At 35.4% G+C, this 27,274-nt stretch overlaps 3 protein-coding genes across 6 annotated transcripts in view; 2 read left to right on the top strand and 1 right to left on the bottom strand.

Moving 5' to 3' along the window:
• Nucleotides 1–27,274, top strand: part of LOC110375079 (uncharacterized) — a 93,992-nt gene that overhangs the window by 57,641 nt on the left and 9,077 nt on the right. For both annotated transcript variants that reach the window (XM_021333054.3, XM_021333055.3), the window contains exons 2-6: nucleotides 10,524–10,732; nucleotides 11,507–11,642; nucleotides 17,812–18,020; nucleotides 26,619–26,754; nucleotides 27,027–27,160. In XM_021333054.3, coding sequence (XP_021188729.1) covers nucleotides 10,524–10,732; nucleotides 11,507–11,642; nucleotides 17,812–18,020; nucleotides 26,619–26,754; nucleotides 27,027–27,160 — 824 coding nt within the window. The remainder of the gene's footprint in view (nucleotides 1–10,523; nucleotides 10,733–11,506; nucleotides 11,643–17,811; nucleotides 18,021–26,618; nucleotides 26,755–27,026; nucleotides 27,161–27,274) is intronic.
• Nucleotides 2,473–5,995, top strand: LOC110384383 (uncharacterized). Of its 3 annotated transcripts, none has more exons than XM_049847609.2 (4): nucleotides 2,473–3,369; nucleotides 3,492–3,816; nucleotides 4,348–4,440; nucleotides 4,898–5,995. In XM_049847609.2, exons 2-4 carry the CDS (start codon nucleotides 3,493–3,495, stop codon nucleotides 5,831–5,833), a joined length of 1,353 nt encoding a protein of 450 aa, XP_049703566.2. In that variant the 5' UTR covers nucleotides 2,473–3,369; nucleotide 3,492; the 3' UTR covers nucleotides 5,834–5,995. The 3 variants fall into 3 exon arrangements, with proteins under 3 accessions (XP_049703566.2, XP_049703567.2, XP_049703565.2); XM_049847610.2 differs by having other exon boundaries at nucleotides 2,473–3,329; XM_049847608.2 differs by having other exon boundaries at nucleotides 2,473–2,718.
• Nucleotides 6,119–9,028, bottom strand: LOC110377675 (uncharacterized). The gene is made up of 2 exons (XM_049847588.2): nucleotides 7,603–9,028; nucleotides 6,119–7,353 (listed from the first exon to the last, which is right to left on the bottom strand). Exons 1-2 carry the CDS (start codon nucleotides 8,453–8,455, stop codon nucleotides 6,431–6,433), a joined length of 1,776 nt encoding a protein of 591 aa, XP_049703545.2. The 5' UTR covers nucleotides 8,456–9,028; the 3' UTR covers nucleotides 6,119–6,430.

Consider the following 27,274-nt stretch of genomic DNA (forward strand, 5'->3'; position numbering starts at 1 on the left):
AGACAGTTTTGCCGTCAACAATAAAAGTGAAAATATTAACTAACGCAAGAGGTGGTGCCCTCAAATACAGACAACAGAACATACAGAATCCCATTGAAAACTTTTGCATTAGGTATAAATAAGAGGGACTGCGGGATTTTTGGGCTGCAAGATTCAATAGAGTTACTGCGGCTCTGGCACACAAAAGGCCCCAGAAAGAACAAAGGTGGGTTTTAGTCAGTAAAAGTCTGTCACTCCCTCCTACTGCACTCACAGCGGGTCATTATTTTGATAATTATTCTTTCTTTTCCAAACAAAAACAGACAAGCAGTACACAATAAAAAAACAATAATTAGAGAAAGCAGAAACACAAAAATACAAACCAATTTGAAAACACAAAGACGGAAAGAAATTAATTAACACGAGTTCTAATTGCCCTCAATAAATTTTGAGAAAAGGTACCCTGTTCGTGTATTTATAACCAGAATTAGTTTAACTATTATTGTGTTTACTTTGTAACGTAATTGAGGGGAAATCTTTGATGTTAAGTTCAGTTTATTTATAAAAAAAACTTATATGGTGTGTTCCAATTATGGAACATTCAATTGAAATAGGGAGTTTTTTTTTATTTCGTTTTCCTTGTCACAGCTGTATTGTTGTTGCTTTACGAGCACGACTTTTGGCTCGTTTCATACGTATTTTTTGCAGTTTTTCTTCAAAATTGTAACAACAAAAAATATATTTTTCTTACTTGACGATAAAGTCTAAAGTCCCGCATGGAGCAAGAACGCTCAATCCGTCGCCGTGTTAGAGGAGGCAGGCATGTGCCCTGCAATGGAACGATAGAAGGCTGATGACGTTAATGATCTTACCTGTAAATAAAACAGTTTTAAAATTATCCTTCAAACATTCTTTCTTCGATGTTAGTATTTATTTATCTTAAGAAATATAGTTGAATTCTTCGAACACGCTTCGTGGAACAAAACATTGTGCTACTGAATCAAACGCTTGGCTAGTTCGTGTATTTTGAATGAATATCTATTCAAAGTTAGACAGGAGAAAGTACGAATGCCGAAGCTTGAAACATTTTCTTCAATATTAAATAAAAGAGTTATCTAGACTCTGTTGACAGTGATGTCTGGTGCATCGAAATTCAATGTTTATTTTTTATATTTTTAAAGAGTTTTTTGATCATTTTGTTCACAAGTTAAGTTTATTTATTTTCCAGTTAAATATTATGTTTTGTTAGTGAAAAAATTCGGTTCAATGAAGAGAATTAGAGATAAACAGAGAAAACTTTTTATCAACCAACTTATATACATTTCTTTTGGTAAAGTACACTTCTTTTCGACATTTCTATTAAGAGCCAAGAGCCCACCAAAAACCAAAAATTAAATAAAAATACCCACTTCAAAAACAGAAAATAAAAAAACTAAAAAAGAATACTGGAAAAGCTTTAGAAATGGCTACTGCACGGCATAGAGTGAGACTCGTTCATCCCACATCAGTGAGACCAATTATTCTCGGCACGGGATTAATGCACCACAATACGAAGTAATGCATCACGGGGTACCGGGGAAATTACGGGGGAAGGCGGTTCTAGAATGGGAAATTTTTTGTTGGGGAATGGGGAAAATAATATTGTCGGAATAAACAGCTTTTAACAAAAATATGGACAGATAATAATAAGTCTGTAGTACGTTTTTGACACAGTATAACGTACAGTATTACGTTTTTGAGCTATAGTCTAAATACCTCTTTTATATATTTGTAATCTTGTAAATAAGTCAGTTAAAATTTATACTTTTAATAAAATTAATTGGATTCATAAATTACTTTTATAGGTAATAAGTGGTATATCCTATATAGATGGTCTAATCAAGCAGTAAAATATCCTGTTTACCTGTCCAAAATGGTCCACAATCATTGAAACTACTTAAGCTTTTCTGCCAAAATAACATCCGAATTACTACTCCTCCCTATTGGGAGGTGGGTTAATTATTTCAAATCAAATCAAAGCACTTATTCGCGTTTATTTCTGAATATTCTAATCAACTTAAAAAAAATGCTACAACAACATCCCAACTAACATTAAGCGCTAATACAAGAGTTATAACAGATATATAAAGGAGCTAAACAGGTCCTAAGGTCATCAATAAGTGCTATCACATGGGAGTTATAGCGAGCTATAAATCTATTATACCCCTGGAATGGGCACAAGTTCTTATGGCCTTAGGTTCCATAATGGCGATGTAGTGGAGTTACAGAATTAATTTAAGAGATATAGTAGAGCAATTGTGGAGGTACAGTAGCGCTAACTGAGACTTAAAGCGCTGTAAGAGTGGTATTTAAGTGACTAGTGACTCCTCAAGCGGTATGGTAGAGCTACATGCTGCTTACTGACGCTTTGAGCGCTATAAAGGGAGCAAATGTATGAATATAAACTCCGTAAGGGGCACAGTAGATCTATGATGTATCTTACTTACTGTTTGAGCGGTTAGAAGGTGGCAATAAGGTAAATTGTAACACCTTGAGTTGCAGTATAGATCTAGAATAGGAAATTTTAGCGTCTAAGGATATAATTTTTTACTTTCTTTCATAGCCGGCTAATGCGGTATGTTTTTGTATAACGTTGTTAAATGAATGATATATCAAAAAATTCGCTTGGTAAAAAGGCGGAGTTGAGTGTTATTTTAAATCGTTGTTAGTGGAAGCTGAAGCGGAATTTTCATTGCGAAGGTAAGTAAACTGTGAATATGTGTATATATTATTAGCAAATAATTGAAGGGCCCACACTTTGTTGCGTATTTATCTAAAAAAATGTTTTGATTCACATGGAGCAAAACATTTTTTTACTAAATATGTAACAAAACTTTGCCTATTGACTTAAGTGTCGTGACCCTGGTATTAGGACGCTAGAAAAATAAATACCTTCATTGTATTAAGTTTTCGTTTCGTATATTTTACTGTTTTTAATTAACTTCATTATCTAAAAATGGTGGACGCATGAATTTGGGGATCCGTAGTTATTTTCCAAAAGCACTACCTAGCCTACGGTTGACTATAGTCCGCGCGGAACTTGGCCGCGCCTTAGGTATGTGAGCTTGTGAGCGGTGGGGCGGAGAGGCGAGGGCACTTGCTGTCTACACTCAGTTAGACGCCGTACGCAGTGACGGCAACGCACGTTGACAGTTCCGGTTAGCTGACACAAAACGCACACAGAGCCCGCGCGCTAATAAATAAATACCTACCATTCAGTCTCTGCCCTCCACCTAAGTTCATCGTGACGAGTGTTGTTTTTGGCGCTGGACACCGCGCGAAAACTTTGTAGTGCCTATACCTTTGTTCACGTAGGTAACTTCGATTGCGCCGTTTTAAAAGTGTCACTAGGTAGATATTAGCATTATTTACCATATAGGTTGTTAAAATAAATAAGAGTGCAAGACGATTTAGACGTTATTGTATTTTTTTAATTTAATTCTGTTAACTAAACAATAATATTTCAATTTCAGAATGCCATTCAAAATTGTAAGAACATTAGAGAAGGGAAAATACAGCCACTGGATTGTTCCTGCTACATGGGAATCTAATAACATTGTAAAATGGCCTAAAAGAAACATTTCAAAACTTGTTAAATGCGATGATTACTTACCAGACCCGGATTGGCGACAAATAAAGTGCCGAGTAAAACGAAACAATATTCCAACTTATAAGGACGCTGAACGAGAACTCGAGAATTTATTATGTGTAACAGACACTGATGAAGAGCAAATAAATGACAAAATGACAAAATCCAACAAACAAGAAGTAAACTTGAATGCACTTGTGGAACAATTGGTATGTATTACTTTCCGTTTTCAATTCAAGCTTCTTTAATTTAAAAAAAGTTTGTTATAAAATTAGCTTTTGCACGCGTATTTGCACGATCGTGATGTGGTGTTTTTGTGTGTTTCTGTTTCGGTTTTGGCTGTGCATTGACCGGTCAGTCAGTAATTATGTCAGTTTCTTCAATTTCTAAAAGATGTTCCAAAAATAATGAACGGATTGCAACTACGTTTGTTTCTGCTCGAAAAATACCCGAGCTCGGGTATTTTCCCGGAAAATAAAATGGGATAAAACTCGAATTCAGACGACTTTGTAAAAATCAAGTAAGGGCTTTTAACAAAATCGTTTTAAATAACATTTTATACAATTGTGTTATTAGTACCACAAGATATTTAAGTCATGTAATTTATTTTACAAGCTCGGGTATTATTCAGGAAAATACCCGACCTTGGGTATTTCCCGGCAGAAACCCAACCGTAATTGCTTGCGAATAGGCAATGACATTTTTTGCAATACAAAGAGTGCTTTTGCTTTTTTTTTCAGACTACCAACCAATACGAACCACTCATGATTTCTGTACCCAATGAGCCCAACGCGTCTTCCTCTAAATTTACAACATCCGACCAACAACAAGTGGTATGTATTATTACTTTCAGGAAATCAAGATCCTTTCATTTGATAAATAGATATTGAGTTTTTGTTTCAAAACGCTTTACGAGGTATGCGATCTGAATAGATTCTTTTCTCTTTATACTTATAGATGAAAACATGGTCAACGTTTTATAAGTAACTAGCCGTTTTCCCGCGGTTTCACCCGCGTCCCGTGGGAACTACTGCCCATACCGGGATAAAATATAGCCTATGTTGCTTGTGGATAATATAGCTTTCGAATGGTGAAAGAATTTTTAAAATCGGTCCAGTAGTTTTTGAGCCTACCTATTCATTACTACCAAACAAGCAAACAAACAAAGTTTTCCTCTTTATAATATTATAAGTAATAAGTATAGATGATTGCATAAAAAAACTTTTTTACAATGCAGAGACTGAGATTTTTTTACGATACACAACCCACCTTTTGTGTTTTTTTTTTCAGTATAACCAATACAATTCACCCGTGATTTCTGTACCCAATGAGTCCAGCGAGTCTTCATCTCAAATCATTTTGACTTCAGATAACCAAATACTGGGTATACCTCCAAATACCTATTGTGTGCTTGCTGAAAACCAAGATCACTTTATAGACAAATCACAAGAAAATAGTGATTTAAAGAAAATATTAGACGTATTGGAAAACCACGACAAAAAGATGGATTCAATATTGGAAAATCAAAAAAAAATTATGCACAAGATGGCTTGCATTTCTGTCCAAGTTGATAATATGCAATTACAACTCGGTAATTGCAATGAAGAGGATGTTGTTCCCTTGGGTACGTCTAAAAACCAAGTTGAGAACTTGCGATTCAGTTTCTCTCCAATTACAACTGTTGAAGATTTGAACAAAATCAATGATTTACTTTCTGATAAAACTGCTAGAAAACAACTGAAACAAACTTTTTCGGTTATTTGTTCCGGTGGAAAAGGAATTAATTGTGCCTACAGACTTATAGATATCATGTTTTCGCGTGATTTTTTGTGTCAGTGCTCTTGGAGTGGCAGTAGTCGTTCTGATGGCGTTAAAATTAGTTTAAAGTGCTATAAAAATGTTGTTTCGTTTTTTTGGGAGATGATTTTCAGTTGGGACCAGACTTTTACATTACAAAAAAATGAGCTTTTTTTCAAAAGCATTTTGAAGAATGCCAACAAAAGAAAAAATGCTAAACAAGAAAGGTCATCTACTGCACGAAAACGAGCCAAAATTGAAAATAATAAAAGTAGCTCAGAGCCTTATAATAATGAAAATAGTGCCGGAAATATTGAACAAGACGCAAACGAGACGGAAAACAACAATTATGTAGCATTCGTGGCAACTGCTGAAAATAATGTTGAAAATCAACCCAGACATATACCTGGAATCAAAATGATTCCATAGTACTAGCCCCAGGTGACGATTCAATCGAAGTCGAAGAAGAGTCCCTATGCTAATTTAATTCATTTTTAATTCATTTATATTTTTAGGAGGTAAAAGTGCCTACTTTAATTATAATGCAAATGTTTTATTACAGGAACTAATCATACGAATAAATACGCTATGCTACATGTCACTATTCCAGTAAAAAAGTACCTGATTCGCATTTAATGATTGTAATTGTTATTTAATAACGTAAACAATTTCTGATCTTAATTTTAGTTTAGATTAAGAGGTTGATTTTGCACGAGAAATAAAAAAAAATACATACATTAATTGCGTTTAATTCAAAATGTTACACAGTGTGAAGTAAAGGAAAGAAGTAAAGAGAATTTTCAAGCTCAATACACACAAGTTTAAACTGGACATCTCCTGGTGATATCACAATTTCATCTCGATTTTCAGTGTCTTTTGCAACTACAAACATATTCAAATATGATGATTTAATAGGACGTTGAAATATGTCACGTTTGTTCCTTAATCTATAGCCATGAATATGCACAACATTAGATTCATGTAATTGCTTAATCTCTTTTATTTCCACAATGTCGCTGTCATTCGTCATGCAGTATCTGTCCTGAAGTTTAGATGATAATACATATAAGTATTAAAATGAAGCGTTGTACGATATTGACTCTCAGATACAAAAGGCTCAGTATGCTCAGATCTTTTATGTAAATTAGGAGAATCAACCATACTTTTCTCGGAGATTCTTTTCGCTAGCTGTATCAGAGGTTTATTGCCCTGCCTGAGCATATTTTTAATTGTGTATAATTTATTTTCGAATGGATAAGCGTTAAAAGTTAGCAGGGGCCCAAATTTTTCCACTTCATCTACTACGTGCATCAAATTGTGAACATTGCTGGTCGCATAGTCTCTCCCATAAAAAAATTTAAACTGGTCCACAAAACTTTGAAACAGCTCTCTAGCTATTGGTAAATAAGTGCTATATCTACTAACTGAACATATAGTTGCCGCACAGAAAAACATTAGAAAATGTTGGTACACATCTTCATGAAGGACATCAATAAGTACGATTATGCTCAAATAATGTAAAAAAGTCCTGAATTCTGATCCTTTCCAGTGCGCAAGGCAATCAAGTGAGCGGATTGACCGGTGTATTTCGGAAGGCATTCTACTTTTCATCAAGAATTCGTTTACTTTAGTGATATCCCTTGCACACCATTTTGTAGTATAAATCCCAAAGTTTCCATTACGCCATCCCACTAATAGCCGTTTCATGATTCCTAGATCAATCAAATGTAGTGAATCTCCTACAGGAATATCTTGAACCATGTCGATTGGTAATTCTAATAGTGGGGAATCTGCTTTGTGATGAGCTCCATATTTCTTAGCTCTAAAATCTTCATTATTTCTATCAGGAAACTTTCGCGAAGAAAAAAACACTGTATGTGAACGGTGAGAGTATTCGCCCACAGTTGTGCATTTCAAACAACCATGCATTCCATTAAAGTTGCAGACACCTGAAACATGAGAAAACGTATATTTTGTGTTTTGCATTGCTTTGTATTTGCATTTAATAGTCGGCCAAAGAATTAAGCTTTTGAAACCGGTAGAGACTGATTTAACCTATTACTTATTGACTCATTAAATAAATTGTTACATAACATCTCATATAAATATATAAACAATTATAGACTTACCGATTTGAGCCCTGTTACTGTAATTATTTGCCGACTAAACTTACCGATTCGTATTATGTAGGTACAAACCTTTAATGAAAGCTCGCGCTGGAGAATCACAGATGAAGCATCTGATTTTCACAGAAATTTTCTTGTCTTCTATTTGGATGCCTTCTTGTAAAATACATTTAGTCTCATTTACAAAATCTTCTAAATAAAGTTTTAAACTTTTTGGTTTTCCGATACCAAAATACACGCCAATCACAAAAGGATTTGCGTCGACTTGATGAATGTTTGCTAATATTGGCCAAAATTCTTTTTTAGAACTGTTGTGGATTGGCAATCCATCAATATTAAAATTCAAGTAAATTGTATTGGGTAAATTACTAAACTTCCTTAAAATACATTTCAAAGGTTCAGAAATTCCATTATGCCAATATTCGCCATCGTCATCTAGTTTTTTTATTAAAATATTTTTTGGTGTTTGTAAAAGAGTTCGAGGATCTTTTGGTAGAATCATGCCAAATCTGTCATTTAAGATTAACAGCAAATCTTTTATAGCAGTTTGTGTAATATTTTTCTCAATGGACCATGCCCTCAATTTTTCACTAAATTGAAAATTCTTAATATATTCACTCGGATTATCCTCATCATCACTACTCAATGAGTAATAACATCGGTCCTCTTCGGAAATATCAAAACTTGCAGTTGCGATATCACTTCCATTACATGCGGAACCCTCATCAAGTAAGTCTCCCACTTGACCACGTCTAGTGATGCTTCCATTTTCATTCAGGTTATCTTGTGATAAGTTTGCATCTGCAACGTTGTAGTTTAAAATATTACGATAATCTTTCAAGATTTTCCGTCTATTTCCACCGGTTCTACTTTGAACTTTCCAAGTTTTAAAACGCTTTTGAGAGGAACTATGTTGTGACGCCATTTTTTTGTTCGTGCGCCACGTGACCAATTAGAGGTACTAAAGTAGTAACGAACTCAATAATTAAACCTTAAGTAATATAGAGACTATACTTGACACTATAAGTTCTATTAATAGGGAGAAATATCCCTACTATTCAGCCCTAAATCATACAAGGGAGTTTTGTATCCCTTTAGGAGTTTGGTGTTGTAAAAGTGTTAATGAACACCATTGTAGAGCAAGTAACGTTAATTGCTCCTTTTGAGCAACTATCAGCGCTCCGAAAGAGTTTGTAGCAGCTTGCTTAGAACTTTAGAAGTTAATAGTAAATGTTAATTTCTTATATGGATCTTATAGTCGTAAAATTCGCTCAAAGCTATAACACAGAAGCTTTGGTCTGTATTGTAGGGATAGTAATCGCTGCTCTACGCGTTTAACCTCCATACATTGCTCTTATAATTGCTTCACTGTCACTATAAGTGTTATATTTTATTACTAACACTCTTTTGTCGTCTCAATCTATAATTGCAGCTACTATTCTACCTTCATAACACTTTAGGTTCTAAAGTAAGCTGTATTTGCAGCCATAATGTTTGTTGGGATAAAACACTAATTTATAAATCATTTTCAAGTCTTCCGTAAGACCTTTGACTTGGACTAATTTGTTGAGCAAATGTCACGTTCGTTCGGAAATCTAAACATTATGAGCAAAGACGTTAATGAATTCCTACACGATGCTTATTTTGTTTATTCCTTCTCGTTAGGAAGCTGATTAAAAACGAGATCATATTTTTCCTTCTTCCGTAAGGCGGAATAACTAATTAATAATTAGTGATATATGAATACTGTTTTTCTATGAGAAATGATCACGAAGAAATATGAAGTAAGATTAAGATTTGGACTTACTATATTTTACGTAATATTTTTTTTTCTAGCTAAGCGAAGTAGTTCTCTTAAAAGGCGAAATAAACCACATGGAATATGAGAATATCAGAGTACCTAATTATACTTGAAAAGTGAAAATAATCTAGAAAATAGCCACTCATAACGAACAAAGTACATAATAAAGTACCTCACTTACCATATTATTCAAGCAACAAGTACATATTTTGTTATCAGCAAACTAATAATGGCCAACAGTTGGCCGAATAAATTGCCTTAATACAATTACTTCGCCCATATATTATTTTATATTAGTCTCGGTGCAAAATTAAGATAATAAGATATAATTAAAATCCAATGGAGAATTGGCTTACTGGTAACAAACCAGAATGAATATAAGACAAGGAGAATAAAAACACTAGTGGAGATGCCATAACGGAAAATCGCCTAAGAAAGTAGCTTCCCAAAATGTGGATTTGCGGGGGACGAGGAACGTTACTGTCTCCGCCCCTATTCGCCTCTTTGGAACCGGCCAATTTTTGTAATACCAAAAATCGTTGACAGATGTTGTTAGTACACTCGTTACAGATTATTTCGGTCATGCCTATCGTACGTATTTGACCTAGATGAAGGCGATTGGCCTACCTGCATTATAGCATCTCTGCTCAATTTCCCTTGCTCCATTATATAAGGATATTTTACTAATGATAGAGCTGCGGTTCTAAGTGTTTTTGTTTGTCGGCTTTTTAGCTGTGAAGTTATTTATTAGGCAAGCTAAAATCGTTTCGTAGAGAAATAGTCTTCTTGTTTTGCTGCCCCGTTTATTGGCCCGAGTTCAGATCTTGCGAATTCTGACTTAGTTTCAGCTTGCTCAGTCTAATGTTCTGTCGGTGTTTGGTTGGTTGAAAATGTTTTATTACTGTTGTTTGTTTTATGGTGATTTTGTCTTGGTGAGTATTTTATAGCTAAGCAGGTTGTTTAGTAGGTTAGTGCATTGGTTGCACCAGTTGTTTTCAAAACAAGTTTGAACATAAAATAAGTTTCACCGCTAAACTAAAGAGGTTGAGTTCTTATCACTTGCGGACCTATGAGATGTTTTAATATAACTTTAACGATATTAAAAATATTATTGTGAGTCTACTATTGTAAGCATAGACTAAATTATAAATACTAAACCCATCTCTAAATACAACCAAATCTTTGTCCGCAGGAGCAGGAGGCCTCCGCACCACAGAGTTACGAATCACACCACGCGTCGTGCAAAGAGGTCGGAACGTCACTATGGCCTGTCTATACGAGCTTCATGACTATGGTATATACTCCGTTAAGTGGTACAAAGGGACGCAGGAGTTCTATCGGTACTCGCCTCTGGAGAGCCCGACTACTAAGGTGTTACCCGTCAGTGGGATTAAAGTTGATGTAAGTAGCTTTATATCTTGTAGTGTGTGTGTGTATGTGGATGATTAATCAAACATAGGGTGCGTCTACACGGTGTACACGCATGTTTTTAAAAGGCATGTAACCTGCGCATGTGCCTCAACATGCGCAAGCTACTTGCACCGTGTAGGTAGATGCACCCTTATAGGCAGTCAAGTGTTGCTGGGGATTTTATTGCGCCACTCGTTCTTTAGTCTTCTAAAGTCGAACAGACAAACAGAGTTTAGTAGGATTAATTTGAAGACTCTTGAAAAACACTAAAGCGTTTATTAAAAGCGTTTGCCCTTATTCTAGGATTAGGGTTGAAAGATGATTAGATTTTAATTACCGATTGTCTAAGATCTTTCATAAATTCAATTAGTAATTTTCGTTAGCACGTTAGTAATATTATTATCACAAAGTAGGCATAATTCCTGAATAACCATCCACTAGGCTAACGATTGGATGTACATAAAAAGCAGAAGACCAAGTCAACAAAAAGCTGACAATGGCTCCCATGGTTATATACTACAGTCAATAATTGATTTCCTATCAACAAATTACCTATTGTCTATACTACTACTTATACATTTTATTTGTTTGTACCGTAAAGGCTCCGAAATATCTGAGTCGATTTAAAAAAATCCTTCACCGTTGTCAAGTTACACAAGCCCGGGTACGCTATATTTTCTCTGGGCATGGGAAGTAGGATGCTGGCAAAACTGCTGGAAACAGCCAGTTTTCTATAAATTGTAATTATAATGTTTTCTTCCACAGAGGTTAAGGTCTAATGAAACCCACGTAGTACTACTCCGGGTGGTGGCGAGCCTCAGCGGGAATTACAGCTGTGAGGTGATACAGAATGCGCCATCCTACCCGCAGTATATCGCCTCAGCGAGGCTGGATGTTGTTGGTAAGTACAAACATTCATGAACCTCAAATATCTTTAGCCTAGCTTGAGATATGAACTTTAATTCTTTTCCCGCCTTTACGCAACGGAATAGAGAGCTATTTTGGAAGAATGAGGTTTTAATCTGCCCATTCTAATAATATTTGTTCACCCCCTTTTCCTTAAATACATATGATTACATTGGTAAAATAAATTAGTCTTTCTGAAAATTAGATACATGAAGGTATATGATGCTGTACCTATTGCCCAATTTCTATTAAAATCCGTTGAATCGTTTACGCGTGAAGAACTAATTAAAATGCACACTCACAAACTTTTGCCTTCATAATATTAGTACAACACACTGTTAACTTAACAATTTCAGCTTAGTTAACAACGTTAAAAATTTAACCAAAGCGTACTCACGCTTAAACACAAAATAAGCTAAAGTCAGGAACTTGCGCGTTTGCCAAACTTGTTTACCGCTCTATTTTGCGTTAGAAACTGCTAAGTTGCAGATAAGTTAGGCAATATCTGCCTAAAGTTAGCAAGATAAGGACTATTAGCTGCGACATAAATTGATGTCAAAAATCACATTAATTTTAGAAGTTTTTAAGTCTTTCTTAGTGACAGATTTCTTAGTTTCTTTTTATGACGGAAATTGCTAAAAGGTTTTGGGTAGTCGTGGTTGTCAATGATCAAGCTTTACTTATATGAAAGGATTTTTTTAACCAGAAGGGAAATATACAAACACCTTTATAAGACGAACCAAGATCCTTACAAGTCAATAGTTCTGACTTCCATTTACGAGGGGAGGTCAATAAGTTCGCGGAATGGAGGGGTTGGCGGGGATAAATTTACCCGTCCAGGTAGGCACTAGATAAGCACCTCATTAAGAGTATATATACCAAGTTTGAACCTAATCGGGTCATTAACTTTTGAGTTATCGACCTGCAAACGACTAAATCGGGAAGAAGTCAGCCAGTATGGAGAAAATTGAACACCGTTTGCCGTTATTCAATTCCTTACCAAGCAAGGAAAATCCGCTCAAACGATTTTTCAAGAGCTGTTAGCAGTTTACGCGGACTCTGCTCCTGGTAAAACCATGGTTTACAAGTGGCATGGTCTTTTCAAACAAACAAGGGAGTCCATTGAAGACGACCGCCCCTCCGGACGGCCAATTGAGGCCAACACACCAGAAATCGTCGAAAAAGTAGAATAACTTGTATTGGGACTATTACGGGACAGTACTACGGTTCTTTACTGGAAAGATTGAAAGAAGCCATTAAGGAAAAAAGAAGAGGAAAACTGTCAAAAGGTGTGCTCCTTTTGCACGACAATGCACCCGTCCACACGTGCCATGTTGCGACGGCTGCCATTCACCGATGCTGCTTTGAACAATTAAACCACCCACCATACAGTCTAGACTTGGCCCCCAGTGACTATTATTTATTTCCAAAAATGAAGAAAGAGCTGCGTGGAAAGAAATTTGACGACGATGAAGAAGTCAAGTCGGCGATTTCGGCCTATTTTGACGCCAAAGACAAATCATTTTTTTTCGATGCTATAAACAAGCTATTTGAGAGATTCGAAAAATGTATTAGGGTTAAAAGAGAATATATTGAAAAGGAAAAATAATTTGGTGTTTAATTTCAACCTCCTTCGCTGTCATTCCGCGAACTTATTGACCTCCCCTCGTATGAACAGAAATTGCTAGCTTCTTTACTATGATGCAACTCTTAAAATGATCTACTCTTCTACCAAAAATCGTTCATTTACTTGACAAAAAATTACTCGTCTTAGCTTTTATGATTCAGAATTCCATAACAAGCGAAAACCGATAAAAACCCCGAAATAAACAAGATCGCTATTTATCCAGAATTATTATGACGTCCCCTAATAAGGCCCAGGAAGATGCCCTAGCAACACAGCAGGAAAAACCAAATCAAAGATAAATAATTGACCTACTTTCTGTCTTTGAGCTTCCTTATAATGATATCAGGGTTCTATGTCTTTCTAATCTTTTAATGATGGAGAGGAATTCTCCCTTGAATATTTTGTTGCAGGAAGGATATTTCGTGTTTATAAATATTCATTTTTAAGGAAGTAAATAAGTGAAGTTAAGTAGCATCGCTTGAGATAATATTTTGAAACGAAGCAGTTGAAAATTCTCGCTTGCATAATATACTCTTGTGTTGACACGGTGTGAAATAACCCCTGCAGTTTTTGCCTAAGTCCTTCCAAAAGGAATATATTTCCAAGAAAGTAAATCAAATTTCTTTCTTCCAATACAACAACAAAGATTTTTTTTACCTCATTTAATAGTTACATTAAAACTACGAGAGCAAAAACCAAAACACAAATTCCTACAGCCATATCACGAAAATGTCCAATCCCATCATTCGTTCAAATATCACAAACGCTACCTTCCCAGCTTCTCGAAAAAAAAAATACTACGGCACGCGTATTATTAAAACTCTTTTGACCGTAACAGACAATGGGCAACAAAGGTGGAATCATAAAAATGTGATGTGAAACACAAAGGGTAGGACAGTAAAATAGAAGGGGAACCTACACCTGTGACCTTAGGGTACGACGGAATAGCGAAAATTTGGGGAATTCAATGTTGGTGGGTCATTTTGGATTGTTCTTTTTTTTGTTACCAACTGGCTGGATTATGGGTAGTTGTAATAAACTAGCTCCCTCTAGCGGTGCCACCCGGATAAAAATGGTCTTTCTCAATAAATGGCCAACACAGGAAACAGAAATATAACATGGCATGCACACTGAAATAATTAAAAAAAACGGTCCAGTAGTTCCCGAGATAAGTGCGTTCAAGCAAACAAACTTTCAGCTTAATAATGTTAGTTTTGACAGTAATAGTCAATGGCGTTTTCAGCATATTTTTGGCATATAATATTTTATTGTTCCACAAAACCTTTAAAAAGCTGCTGCTGTAAAGATTATGTTCAAACAAATCCTTCGAATATTGCTTAAGAATTAAAGCTGTGAAGGTATAAAATAATTTACAAAATGTAATCTTCCCACCGCTTGTTGGCGTGAAAATACCAAGCGGGAGCGAAATATTTTGCCAAGTATTTACTGGATAAGTTTCACAGCTTTTTGCTATAACCCAGATTTTTCTCACCCATAACTGCTTCAAATATCTGAACATACAGGGTAGCTTTATACCACCAAAAGCATGGTTCAGCACATCATCCTAGCCTTATCCCAACTATGTTGGGATCGGCTTTCAGTCTAACTAGATGAAGCTGTGTGCCAGTGTTTTATAGAGAGCGACAGTTTATCTGACCTCCTCCACATAGCTACCCGCGCAGCCCAAAACTCCTAGGTACGACTAGTTGTCAGACTTACTGGCTTTCGACTACTGTAACGACTGCCACGTTCAATGGCCGACCTATGTTCAATGACAGCCGGATACAGGAAGGATTACAGAAAAATAAAATATCGTGTCCAAAAGTCAGTCACTCGGAACACTTCCAACGGAACCGATCGAACGCAAATCTTCACACGTGTAAGATATATATTAACAATCGCTTAAATAATTTTCCTACAGGAAAACAGCAATATCTACTTACTTCTAACTTAAATACACGAGGGAACCAACCATTGTGTTATTAGTTTCAAAACTATTAAACACCTTTCCGAGTTGAAAACTTCCGAAAATACTTAAACCCTCTGCTGGCTGGGTCATCTAACTTGCTCCGAAGTTCAGTAAAGCAAATACCATTGATTTTCTTACTGCAGAGCTCCGGTGCTCTTAAAACTTGAGCCAGAAGACAAATAGCTCATTCCTCTTTGTTTTTCTTTTTGGCTGACCTGATAATCTCAAAAGTAAAAGGGAAGATAGATCAATCTGAAAGAACATACATGCATCTTTCTTGCAAGTTCATTTTCCATGTGATTAACAGGTGATGAATTTCAATTGCCTAAACAATGCAATTAATATTGATTTTTAATCAGCCGCCTACCCCAAATAAAACATTAAACAGGGCAGGAAGAAGAAGAAAAAAAATATATATTCTTGATAATTAATTTGAAATACTTTTAAAATGGGAAGCAGGTTAGATAGACAAATAACTAAAATCCATAATTTCTTTTCTATCAAAAACTACACCTAAGCAATTTTCAAACACAAATAAATTCTAAAACCAAAAACCACTCAGCTCGTATTTAATAACGTAGAATCTAAAGCACATTTTTATAATACCGCGCTGCATCATTAATCTGGCTGCCACGGTGGTTTAAATAACAATATACGCGGTATCTCTCACTAGTCCATGGGGAAGACTCGTGTTTAACGGCTAGCATTTATGGTGAGAATATGAAATGGTTTTGGTAGAATATAAGCAATATAAATTCGAAATAGTTTGGTAATTGCTATAATGTCTAAAATAATGTGGTCAGCAAGCGACTCTGAGTTCAAGAAGATATAATAATATACGCGGGCAAATTGAGTTCCTCCTTCTTTTGGAAAGTCGGCAAAAAAATCTAGAGGCTACCAAAAAAAATGCATTTCATGACATTTTGAGTTATCTCAAAACAGCTTGAGTCGAGTTCCGTAAAACCCTCTTAGCTAAAGTATGGCTAAGCTGTAACATTTTCGTTGAGTTATTTCGTAAAATAATATTTATGTGAGAAATAGTTTAAAACATCTGACGCTAAAAGATGTTACTTTGACCGATATGTATGTATGTCAGCCCTTATACGGATTAACCGATTTGAATGCAGTTTTATAATTTTAAACTGTGTGGTTTTGTAGATACATTTCATCAAAATTAGCTCACCTGTTTTAAAATCAACTTCTTTAAGTCAAAAGTTTTGTTTCAACACTTTGTGCCCAAGTCATATATTCTATTTATATATTCAAGCTTCTACCCGCATTGGTCCACAGGGAAGACTTGTGTTTAACGGCGAACGTTTATGTGAAGGAGAAATAAGACAATAATGTACGGCTAATATATTACTCGCGTTGGAACAAAGCGCCAATTTTAGTTACAGACGTGTGCAATAGTGTGCATTAATTGGGCACTCCATTTTCTTTTTTTCTTGCTCCACGGGATTCGGAATTAATGGTGATTTATGACATAGTAATAGAAAGACAGTGATAATGCTTACTGATAGTATAAATGCGAAAGTGGCTCCGTCTGTCTTTATATTTTCATGCAAAAACTAATGCATCGATTTAGGTATAGACGCCAGTTCAACCTATCCAAATCTGTAAAATATTACCAATCAAACATTAATCTTCCACTATTGTGATAAGGCAGAAAATCTATTGAATAATTAAGCAATAATAATTAATTACATATGTGCATAGTATGTCGTCTGTTCATAGACAGTCTAGAACCTGAGGAAGGATAGCTAGCTTTTATCCACGTGTGAAAATTAGTTACCTCAGGAATCACGTAGAACTACGGAGAAATGCAAGTACAAAATAAGCAGGCAATCACGATTTGCCAGCACCTACTTTACTTACCCCACAAAAGCGCCTACGCAAATTCAAAGAGCAATCAAACTCAGATGTGTAACTGAACATCTGAACTGGCATTTCAGTGAATTCACGTAGGCACCTACATGTAGTCACGTTAATTGACGCGTAGTGAATGGCTGTGCATACCTTCGCTGTGGTGACAAAAGTGAGTGCATTGTAGCTTTGACTGGGTTTATAAAGTTTTACGGGTTCGTGCCTGCGTTTAGGTAGGCAGTTGGTTACGTAGTCTGTACCTTTTCAATGCGCAATCTGTGTTATGTTAGACATACTTTATAGGACGAAACTTGTGAGTGGGTTAGTAATGTTTTTACAATAAAGCGGCTGAACAGATTCCAGTGATAACATAGTTTTTTATACAGGTACGCGTGAAAGTATGCCTCTCATCACGTCCGTCGTTACCGCAGGAATAAAACTAAAGGTCGACTAGACGTTTTTACTACATAGTTAATTTTGCAGTTCCTGTTAAGCAGAGTTAAGCTGTAGCGCGAAAGGAGAGATATTAAACCAATAGCATTGCATAAAATCTGAAACAATCTCCAACCAATCCTATTGGGTTCTATTTCTCCAAAGTCGCCCCATTTTAGGACAGGTGGCCTTATTTTTAATGCTAAAACGGCAACAGGACATCTTCAAATGCCCCAAAACCATCAGACACTAACCCAACCTCTTCTCCCCCAGGCGTAGGAGGTCTCCGAGCAACAGACCTCCGAATATCCCCACCAGTAGTACAACGGGGGAATGACACTACTCTCGCGTGTCTATACGAGCTGACTGACGCCCCCCTCTACTCCGTCAAGTGGTATAGAGGGCGCCACGAGTTCTACCGATACTCGCCTACAGAGAACCCTACTACCAAGATATTCCCCTTTGCTGGGATTAATGTTGATGTGAGTTGATTTTTTTACTTTTTTTTCGTAGTTTTTAAGTGGTCGTTATGTGGTAAATTATGGCTGAGAAATGTGGTAAGATGATGCAGATATGAATGCTGGTTTTACTTAAGATATATAGGCTTAAATGGCATATTTTATACTGACACGTGTAAATGGATTTAGCACAATCTGTCTACAGTTCTTTCAACCGGCTGTTTACCTTTTTCTTTCTTTTGTGCTTGAATTCTCTTTATTCTCGCGATGGTTCTCTGAGTGATGCTGTATACCACGTTTGTTGTACCTATCGATAACTTTTTTCTTTCAAGCGTCATTTACTAGAAATTTTACAGCCTTACTTGTAAAAATCATCTAATCATCTTCTAAGCGTCATTTTAACTAATTACTACTTGAAGCCTTAACTGTGATTAAATATTTGGGTTCATTAGTTAAGACATGCTTAAGCATCGTTTATAAGTAAGAATCGTTCTTAAATAGCCTTTAAGTATTACTCATTATTTAAGTAATTCACGTTTATAAGTAAGGCTGCTAAAGTTTAGAATTTTAAAGTGTCAATTTCCACTGCAAAAATCTTTCATAGCATAAAATAAAGACTTAAAACTTCAATTGTTTTCCCATCTGAGTATGAGTGACATATCTGACTCAGCAATTGGATAGAAGCATTTTATGCTAACGCTACTAAGAGTAATAAAATTGTGACGAAATAAAACAAATACCATTTTATTGGAGGAATCATAAAAGGCGACTAGACCGTAGTTCGTACTTGTCGATCGTCGTTAAATTTATAATGAAAACGCATCATAAAATTGACGAAATTGCCAGTTTTAACTATCGTCGATCAAATATTAATTCGATTTGTTTTCTCGATAGAATACCTAATTTTTACTCGGAATTTATGGCGATGTGATCACGTTTAACCCAAAAATATAATCACAGAAACAGATACTAATCAATTTTTTTTCTTACAAGACTCGTCAGTTATTTATGTCGTCAGTGTTATAGATAAAATAGAAGTAATTCTTTTGAAAATACAAAATATTTCTTTGTTCGCACCAAAATAACCACCAACTACCAAATATAATACCTATAACATTATTTCTATCCTATTCAGACTATTCAGTGAAGATATAATTTAGGCGCTTACTATTGACACAGACGAGTTAATAACCAGTCTCGCGATGGTCTATGTCAATACAATCCAACAGAATGTTAAGTTACATCAAAAGTCGAACAAATTCCGATATCCTTTCTAATAATTCTACTTAATTAATGTCAAAATTTTTGCTGAATTTTTCTTTATACTGAACATGACGAAAAACTGACAATATTGTTTTTCATCTTCATAGTCCTCAAGGGTATGATTTAGTCAAGTTCGAAAAGGTATATATCAACCTGAATACATAAAAAAAGCTGTTCTCAAAAAATAATGTATTTTAAATTGCAAAAGCCTTAGCAAATAAAAAACCAGACTGACTTCTCCCGTCACAGTAATCTACTCCATGTATCACCTTCACGCATAAACTGCTCCGCATATTAAATCCCGCAATAAAGTATCCAAACGGGCTCTTAAGCCAACACTTACGTACGTAAGTCACTGCAATGAATTCCTACACAATTCCTTTAAAACTTGTAGGTACATGTTGTACACGATTTGTCTTCTTACAACTGTCAGGACGACTGGTCGTGTCATGTAAATGCATGTCCGTAAAGAACGTTGTATACCCCAAGAGTTTGCGAGGCGATATAGCAAAAGCATCGCTAGCATAGATCGTAAATGTTTGGCAACAGTGCCAAGTTCGATGTGGATGTCAAATGATTTGGAAGCGATGGGAAAATATTGCGTGTGCGAGGTTATTTCTTGTGTATACTACTGGATATTTGCTTTGCTTATATGTGGGACGATATTTGAATTTGTTTGTTATCGAAATGTAAGATTTATTTTTCGTGGAAATCAAATTTATTGTTGTATAGGCTCCTAATTACGTTTAAAGCTCCATTAAATGCTTTAAAGTCTTCTAAAAAGACATCAACACAAACTTTATCTTATTTAAAATAAACGCAACTTTATCCTTTAATCTTCGAGCTTTAAAACCTTGTTTATATCGCATCAAAGTCGCATTATCTTCGCCCGCACTGTACACAAGCTCAAAACTTCATTTCACAAAACAGATTTATTATATCTAATGTAAAAACTCGGCGAGAAAATATGCGAATCTCGGGTACCAAGTGCCGACTGAAGAAAAATGTGGAATATCAGGGGGAACGGTTTTAGCAGCCATATTTCTTGTCGTCGGAGAAACTTCGCAGCAATTATTTTTACCTGTTGAGCTGTAGAAACAATGTATTTTATGGTGTGGAATTTGGTTAATATACCGGCTCAGTTTAGCGGAAGGAAAGCGTGTTGAGTCGCTGTTAAAATCTCTGAAATGTTCGCGGTTAAATAATTTTGTAATCTGCTTGTTCTGTTGTGCTCCACTTCGTGGTATTTTTAAGTATTAACAATGAGCTCTTTTGTTTATGACTTGAATTTTATTTTTTACTCGTTGACTTTGTGAATAATGGTCTGTCATAAAAGTTGGTTGGGGAGATAAGTTTTACTATGTATGGTATTATTATATGGTATTATATATATGGTAGGTACTCATAATTTTATGTTTGCAATTAAGCTGTAATTTGTATTGGCTACGTACCGACCTTATTCATCATTCTCCTGCCCTTACCCCAATGTATTTTATTTGGGATCAGAGCAGCATGTTGTCTCCTTCCATACTCTTCTATCTCCCGTCTTCTCACAAGTAACATTCTTTCTAACCGTATCAAGCATTTTGAAAGCCGTTTTGTAGATTCATAGAATCAAAAGATGTCTCAAGAGTATTTCCCTAAGCCCTCTTAAATTTCAGTAGACACTAAACAATTTGAATCCACAGAAATGAATTATATTGTTCGTTTAGTACGAAGGGTTCGTAATCTTAATTCTCAAACGTAAGTTGACTTCAAAGAAATTTTCTCATACACTAACTTAGTAACATAGTGCTCTTAAAATTCATTTGATTTTCACAACCTAACCTTTAAGTAGTTCTTAAATTTCTCTTTGATACTCGAGTTAGAAAGTAGTGGTTTTATGTACAAAAGTGGGTGTTCCAAGTAATTGTTTTAGCGGTGATGTCTCTTTTCATTATTTACTTAATATAACCTTGGCTTTGAGAAAGTTCTAGTTATCATTGAATTTAATTTACATTCTACAGTACTACACTTAAAAGCTTCACTTAAAAAAAAGGTAAATGTAATGATTTTTTAGTGTTCTTTAGTTTTGCTGAAAATTCTTAAGACCTAAACTAGATTGTTGCATATTTCTATAATAAATGGGCTATTTAACACTGAAATTATTTATCAAATCAGTCCAGTAGTTCCAGAAATTAGCGCGTACAAACTTTTTAGTACAGATTGCTTGTAAAACCATTCACACTTTTCAACATACCATGATTGATAACCACTACTAACCTCAACCGGTAGGTGAGCATTCCCCATTAATGTGCATATCCTACAATAATAAACAGTTCACTTTAGGCCATTATTATGTCAATTTGCCGGCCATATGTTGAGGGTAAAGCATGGCTGTCCATATCTCGCAATTGAGCGTTTGCTCCATAGAAAACAAATGACTAGCGGAGGTGCCAAAACGAAAAATTTCCTAAGAAAGTTGCGCGTCAAAATGCGGGGGCGTTACTGTCTCCGCTCTTAAACACCTCCTTTGGACCCGATTTTATTTTTTAATAACAAAATAGTTGACATATGTCTGAAAGTACCTGAACGCCTTGTTAATTCACTCGCAACTGCAAGTTGTCCGCATATCCACCGTACGTAATTGACCAAGAAGAACGCGCCTGACCTATCTGCACTATAACATCTCCGGCCATCTTTCCTTACTCAGTGGTTTGTTGGCATGATGAGTAGCGTCAACATCAGCACAGCTGGATGACGTAACATCTCATAAATCTCCCATGTTTTACCCGTTTAGGGGAGAAAGGAGATAATTCAGACGCGTGGAAATGTTTTTTCCTGTTGCATCGAGAAGAAAAATTGCATGGTGTTTTTTAGAAGGTAGCAGATGTTTATGTTTGCGCCTTGTTTTGGTGTTTTACTTCATCATCATCATCATCAGCCTATCGCAGTCCACTGCTGGACATAGGCCTCTCCAAGTGCACGCCACTGAGATCGATTTTCGGCTTCTCGATATTTTACTTAAACGGAAATTAAATATAAAATCATTTTCAGCACTTTTGTCGTGCCACTCCTGGGCACAAGGTTCCACTCACACAGAGAAGGATTGAGTGTTAGTTACCAAACTCGCTCGATACGGGTTGTTGATTTCAGACTTTATAAATTCTGGACTATAGTCCAAGTTTCTTCGGGATGTTTTACAGGTTTAAGGTGAAGAAAAACTATGAAATAAACTACATTTGAACAAAAGATGACCAATTTTCCTCTTCCTACCACAAAGCTATGAAAGCAATAAGGAAAATTCAATTAAATAGTTTAATCTAAATACTTGTGTGTCCGTCTAGTAAAGGGGAAAGATAACAATTATAATGTATTATAGAATATTGTTTGTAGGCGTTCAAGCGGCTCTGCTTTGTTACCCAGCTGTTGGTCCAATTTATAAGAGACAGCTAAATAATAAATATTCCATTAGCAGGAAGTTTTTAAAATTAATTATGTTGATAGAATTTAAATTACCACCACTGTATCGAATGTATGTAAGATTAGGTGTAGAACTAACAGGTCTGCAGTCTTGAAAGATCGAAGAGAAATATTAATGTTTATGAAATTACTCACCAATAGACAGGCAGTGGTTTATTGCTATACTGTCAAAACGTACAATTTTAGCGTAACTATGAGACTCCTGTTACTTTATTGTATTTCCAATGCTTTGTTTCACCAATTTAGAATAAGATTCTCCTGTCACTTGCAACAACAAGCCCAAAAAGGCGGGACAGATAACTAGGAATTTAATTAATACAAAAGGAAAACGCAAGTAAATATTGTATATAAATAATACCTTAACAAAAGGCTACTAAAATCTATTTTGTTTTAGACAGTTCGCATTCACTCGGATAACAACGAACTTGAATAGCTTTGATAACAAATATTTTATTTCAATTAATTTTAATTAAGGATCAAAATGACTGTTCTGAAACGTTATTGTAGATTTCGCAAAAAATGTTTTTCGATTTTCAGGAGGACAAAGCTAAACAATAGGTACTCGTATTTTGGTGATTAATTATTAAACTTATCGGCCAGACTCAGGCCGGTCCATTATTTATTTGCCAAGCTCAATGCTAATTGTTTGGTTTATTTGGACTGAACTGACAGAAAAGTGGACTGCTTTTTGAATTTCGTAAATTGTATTTCAATGCTAAATGTTTTTGTGATGAGATTTTAAGGTGAAACAGTTTATCCCTATGCAAAGTGAAAGAAGTGTGCGTGCAATATATTTTTCCATGAAAAATGTGTATAAAGCAGACATTTCATTTGTAGATATTGGAAATTGTGCCTACCATTGGATAAAACCGGATATGTGACAAATAAAGCCAATTCAATATTTGCTAAACATGCAGAATTTAAAATATCAATTTTACATTCTCATAAAACCTATCCATAGACAGACACATATACTGTTAAATTATGAGAATATTTGAAAACATTATCTAACTGAATAAACACACTCGGCACACCACAAAACTTCTCCACATTATAACAAAAATATTATACGAGTAACAACGTAACAACTTCCATATATTTATACAGTACATACCATTCACAAAACGAAAAAAATGATCATATTCTCACAAAACGTACCGTCAATCTCTTCCCAACACGGAGGATCACACTGGATTCTAAACGGGAAAAAAGAAGACAATAAAAATAAATTAGACCGTCATACTTCTGTCACAACCTAAGAACAACCAGCTCAGAACAAAAGAAATATGTTATTTTTTCATACAAAATAAACCTCGGGCTATTCCTACAGTTAATTTTAGCGGCAGCTGTTTCCCATTCCTTCGCGTCAACCCTAAAAAAACAATCAGCTATTCACTTCACTCTCTATGAAGGGAAATCCGAGCAATTTTCACATGCTTTATTCCCGTGTCCCAAGCAACGGTTTGTACATTTTTTTCCTTAGAAAAGAGCCATTTCTCCTCGTCGTCTATGTGGTACGTGTTCATAAATCTAACCCTTTATCACTGGCTCTTATTTTGCAGTCTCGCGGCGATAATAACCCTATGGGTCGTTTTGTTTCGCTTTTATCCCAGTTTCCCCCCAGCCTAAAACGACAATCGTTTCTTTTTATAACACAATACGCGTCCGAATGAAGAATAGATCGAGGGAATGAGAATATGGATCATGCTTATTGTGTATCAGATTTTCCGAACGCGAGTCGTTTCTAAATTGCGTACGGCGCTCGCGTGCGCCAATTTTCCCCGATTTACGGGAAATTTATCAAGAACACAATGCATATTTAGTGGTTTATTGTTATGGCTAATTTTGTGGTTATTGCGGTTAGTAAATTGTTATGTTAATGATTAACTTTTACGGTACTGGTTTTGTAAATATATAAAAACATACCTATTTTGGTTGAGGTTAATTTAAAGTAGGTACTTCATTTGAATGGTAATAATGTGGTACTTAAATACTCTATGGACTAATTAACTTTACATAAAATACGCGTAAATAAGTAGGTACAATCTTACCTAGCATAATGATTTCAGTTGTTATAATTAATTTATCTCGTTTGTGTTATTCAAAACCGCTTTCATAATATTTATTTTAACAGGTTATAAAAAAAAAATGTTAGAAGATTGATTTTATTCTACCAGCCAAACTCTAGAGTATAGTATTATAACAGATAGGTATTCTTAGTTAATTATGGCATAAAGTATTCAACGTTCTCAAAAAAAAAAAACAAACACTAAGAAGTGGAACTAGAAGACCAACAAAAGTGAAACTAAAGCGAAAGAAACTTCGACCCATATACCAATTCAGTGGAACGTAGATCACAATTACTAACAACTACACGAGACCTAGAAAAATACTAAGAACAAGAATTAATTGGCGAGTATCTAAACTCAATCTCGGTCAGAATTAGATTAGAGGAGGTTGTTAACTTGTTACTGAGACAAACGACGCTAATTTGTAAGGATAATTAAATGTTTGTTTTTCGATCCCCTTTTTTTGCGAACGCTTTCTTTCGGGACCTAGAAATTAGGGTGGCTTTTGTTTAAATAAGATTTGGGTCCCACAAAAAAGACACGCTTTCTGAAGTGTACTGGAGCTAAAAGAAGAATAAGGAATTATTTTTTAAGACTTTTAGCAAGCTATTTAAGAATGCTTGTTAGGCCTGAAAATTATTTAAATGTATTTTATTTTTTAATTCCATACACGTGAAACGCTTTTTTCATAGAAATTACTTATTGATTAAACTATGGTATGAATTAAGCATATATACATTAAAATATACACTGCAATATACACAAAAATAAAAATATAACTACAATAGGGCCATGTTTTTGTCTGATACCTACAGAATAAACGAAAAATCGTAACAATACTTAAAAAGAAATACAGCACGACTTTAAAATTTTTGATCTCCAAATTTTTTGCAAGCAACGGACAGATTATGAAGATAAACGGGCACAATGTGCAGTAGGAAGGATTTTCCCAAGCTTTATGCAAGTCAGGAAGTCTCTTTACGTTATACCATAAGCCTTTCGAATTATAGATGAAAAAACAGATAAAACTGGCAGAGATGTACATGTTGATGATGGTATTAAGGCCGACCATACACCACCAACGGTCATGCTCTTTTAGCTCTTAGGATTTGAAGCAACAAATTTTAATATACTATGCAGGTCTCATGTGAAAGTTGATGTATCTATAATTCATCCGCCAAAAGGATTAAATACAACGTGCTACGTCGTGTAAAAAAGTCAAAGTCGGTTGCCGAAAGCAGATTTTACAGCTAACCAAATATGTACCATAACCACATTGAATTACGGCAGAAAATATGCTTGAGAAATGCCCTGCGCATTTTAACATTCTCCTTATATGAGAACAGCCGCCTTGACCGATAATAATCAGTTATGAGGACATGATATCATCAGATGATTCTAATAATTTGAAAAATCCAAACCGAAAAAATCTGATCCGTGAATAAAGTAATAATCAGCCATATATAATGTCACTACCATACATTATGTTTTGTTACGGAAATAATACCGTAGAACATTTTTGTGCGGAACCTACTCATAACTGTTACCAGCTTAGCTTCTTTTAATTGCTTATGTTTTTTTAGACCTGGTTTCGGTGCAGCAAGACTTCTTCTCCCCCCCTTCTTATTTGACGTCATCTCATAAGTAGGTAACATTATTTGTAGCCTTCCAGTCTTTCACACAATCATTGTTCTCCATTCACACACACATTCACATTCTTGCTCAACAGTATCCCTACAACATTGATCCTCATTCCTGTCTATACCATGAAAACTGGTTTCTACGCATCTTCATCTTTCTCAAACAATTCTTATTTCTTGTCCAACAGTTGGCACGGTCCAATCAGAGCCAAGTGGTGCTAACCAGGGTCAGTTTCGGTCTGTCGGGGAACTTCAGCTGTGAGGTCACGGCGGACGCTCCTTCCTTCGCCACTTCTATCGTATCTAATACTATGGAGGTTGTTGGTAAGTCTATATTAAAAAAATATTGTTTTCTTTGTTAAATTTTTTAAGTGATAATGCAATGTCCAGGTGATAACTTGCTTGTGCAAAATTATTCATAAACAATTTGTTTGCCATCAATTGTCTTAGAAGTAGAATTATCACTGCTTCTGCGCTGGGACTATTCGTAGCATTCCATTAATAAGGTTCCTATTAAACACTGTTCCAGTTTTGATTTTTGTTTTTTATATCGAACCTTTAATTCAAGAAATTTAATTGACTATTTTTCTACACAGCCCTCCCACCGTCACTACCGACGATACAAACAAGCCAACACTACTACATACCGGGCGACGTGCTGCGTGCCAACTGCTCCTCAGGACCCAGTCGCCCGCCGTCCGACCTCGCCTTCTTCATCAATGATATGCCTGTAAGTATCAATTATATACTCTAACGTGAGGTAATAAGCTGTCTGCTCTTCTTCTTCTCAGTCAGAATAAAACTCAAAATCATACATGCAAACTTGGCTGTACCACGGCATTTT

This window comes from Helicoverpa armigera, chromosome 14 (assembly GCF_030705265.1).
Source record: "Helicoverpa armigera isolate CAAS_96S chromosome 14, ASM3070526v1, whole genome shotgun sequence".
NCBI classification, from domain to species: domain Eukaryota; kingdom Metazoa; phylum Arthropoda; class Insecta; order Lepidoptera; family Noctuidae; genus Helicoverpa; species Helicoverpa armigera.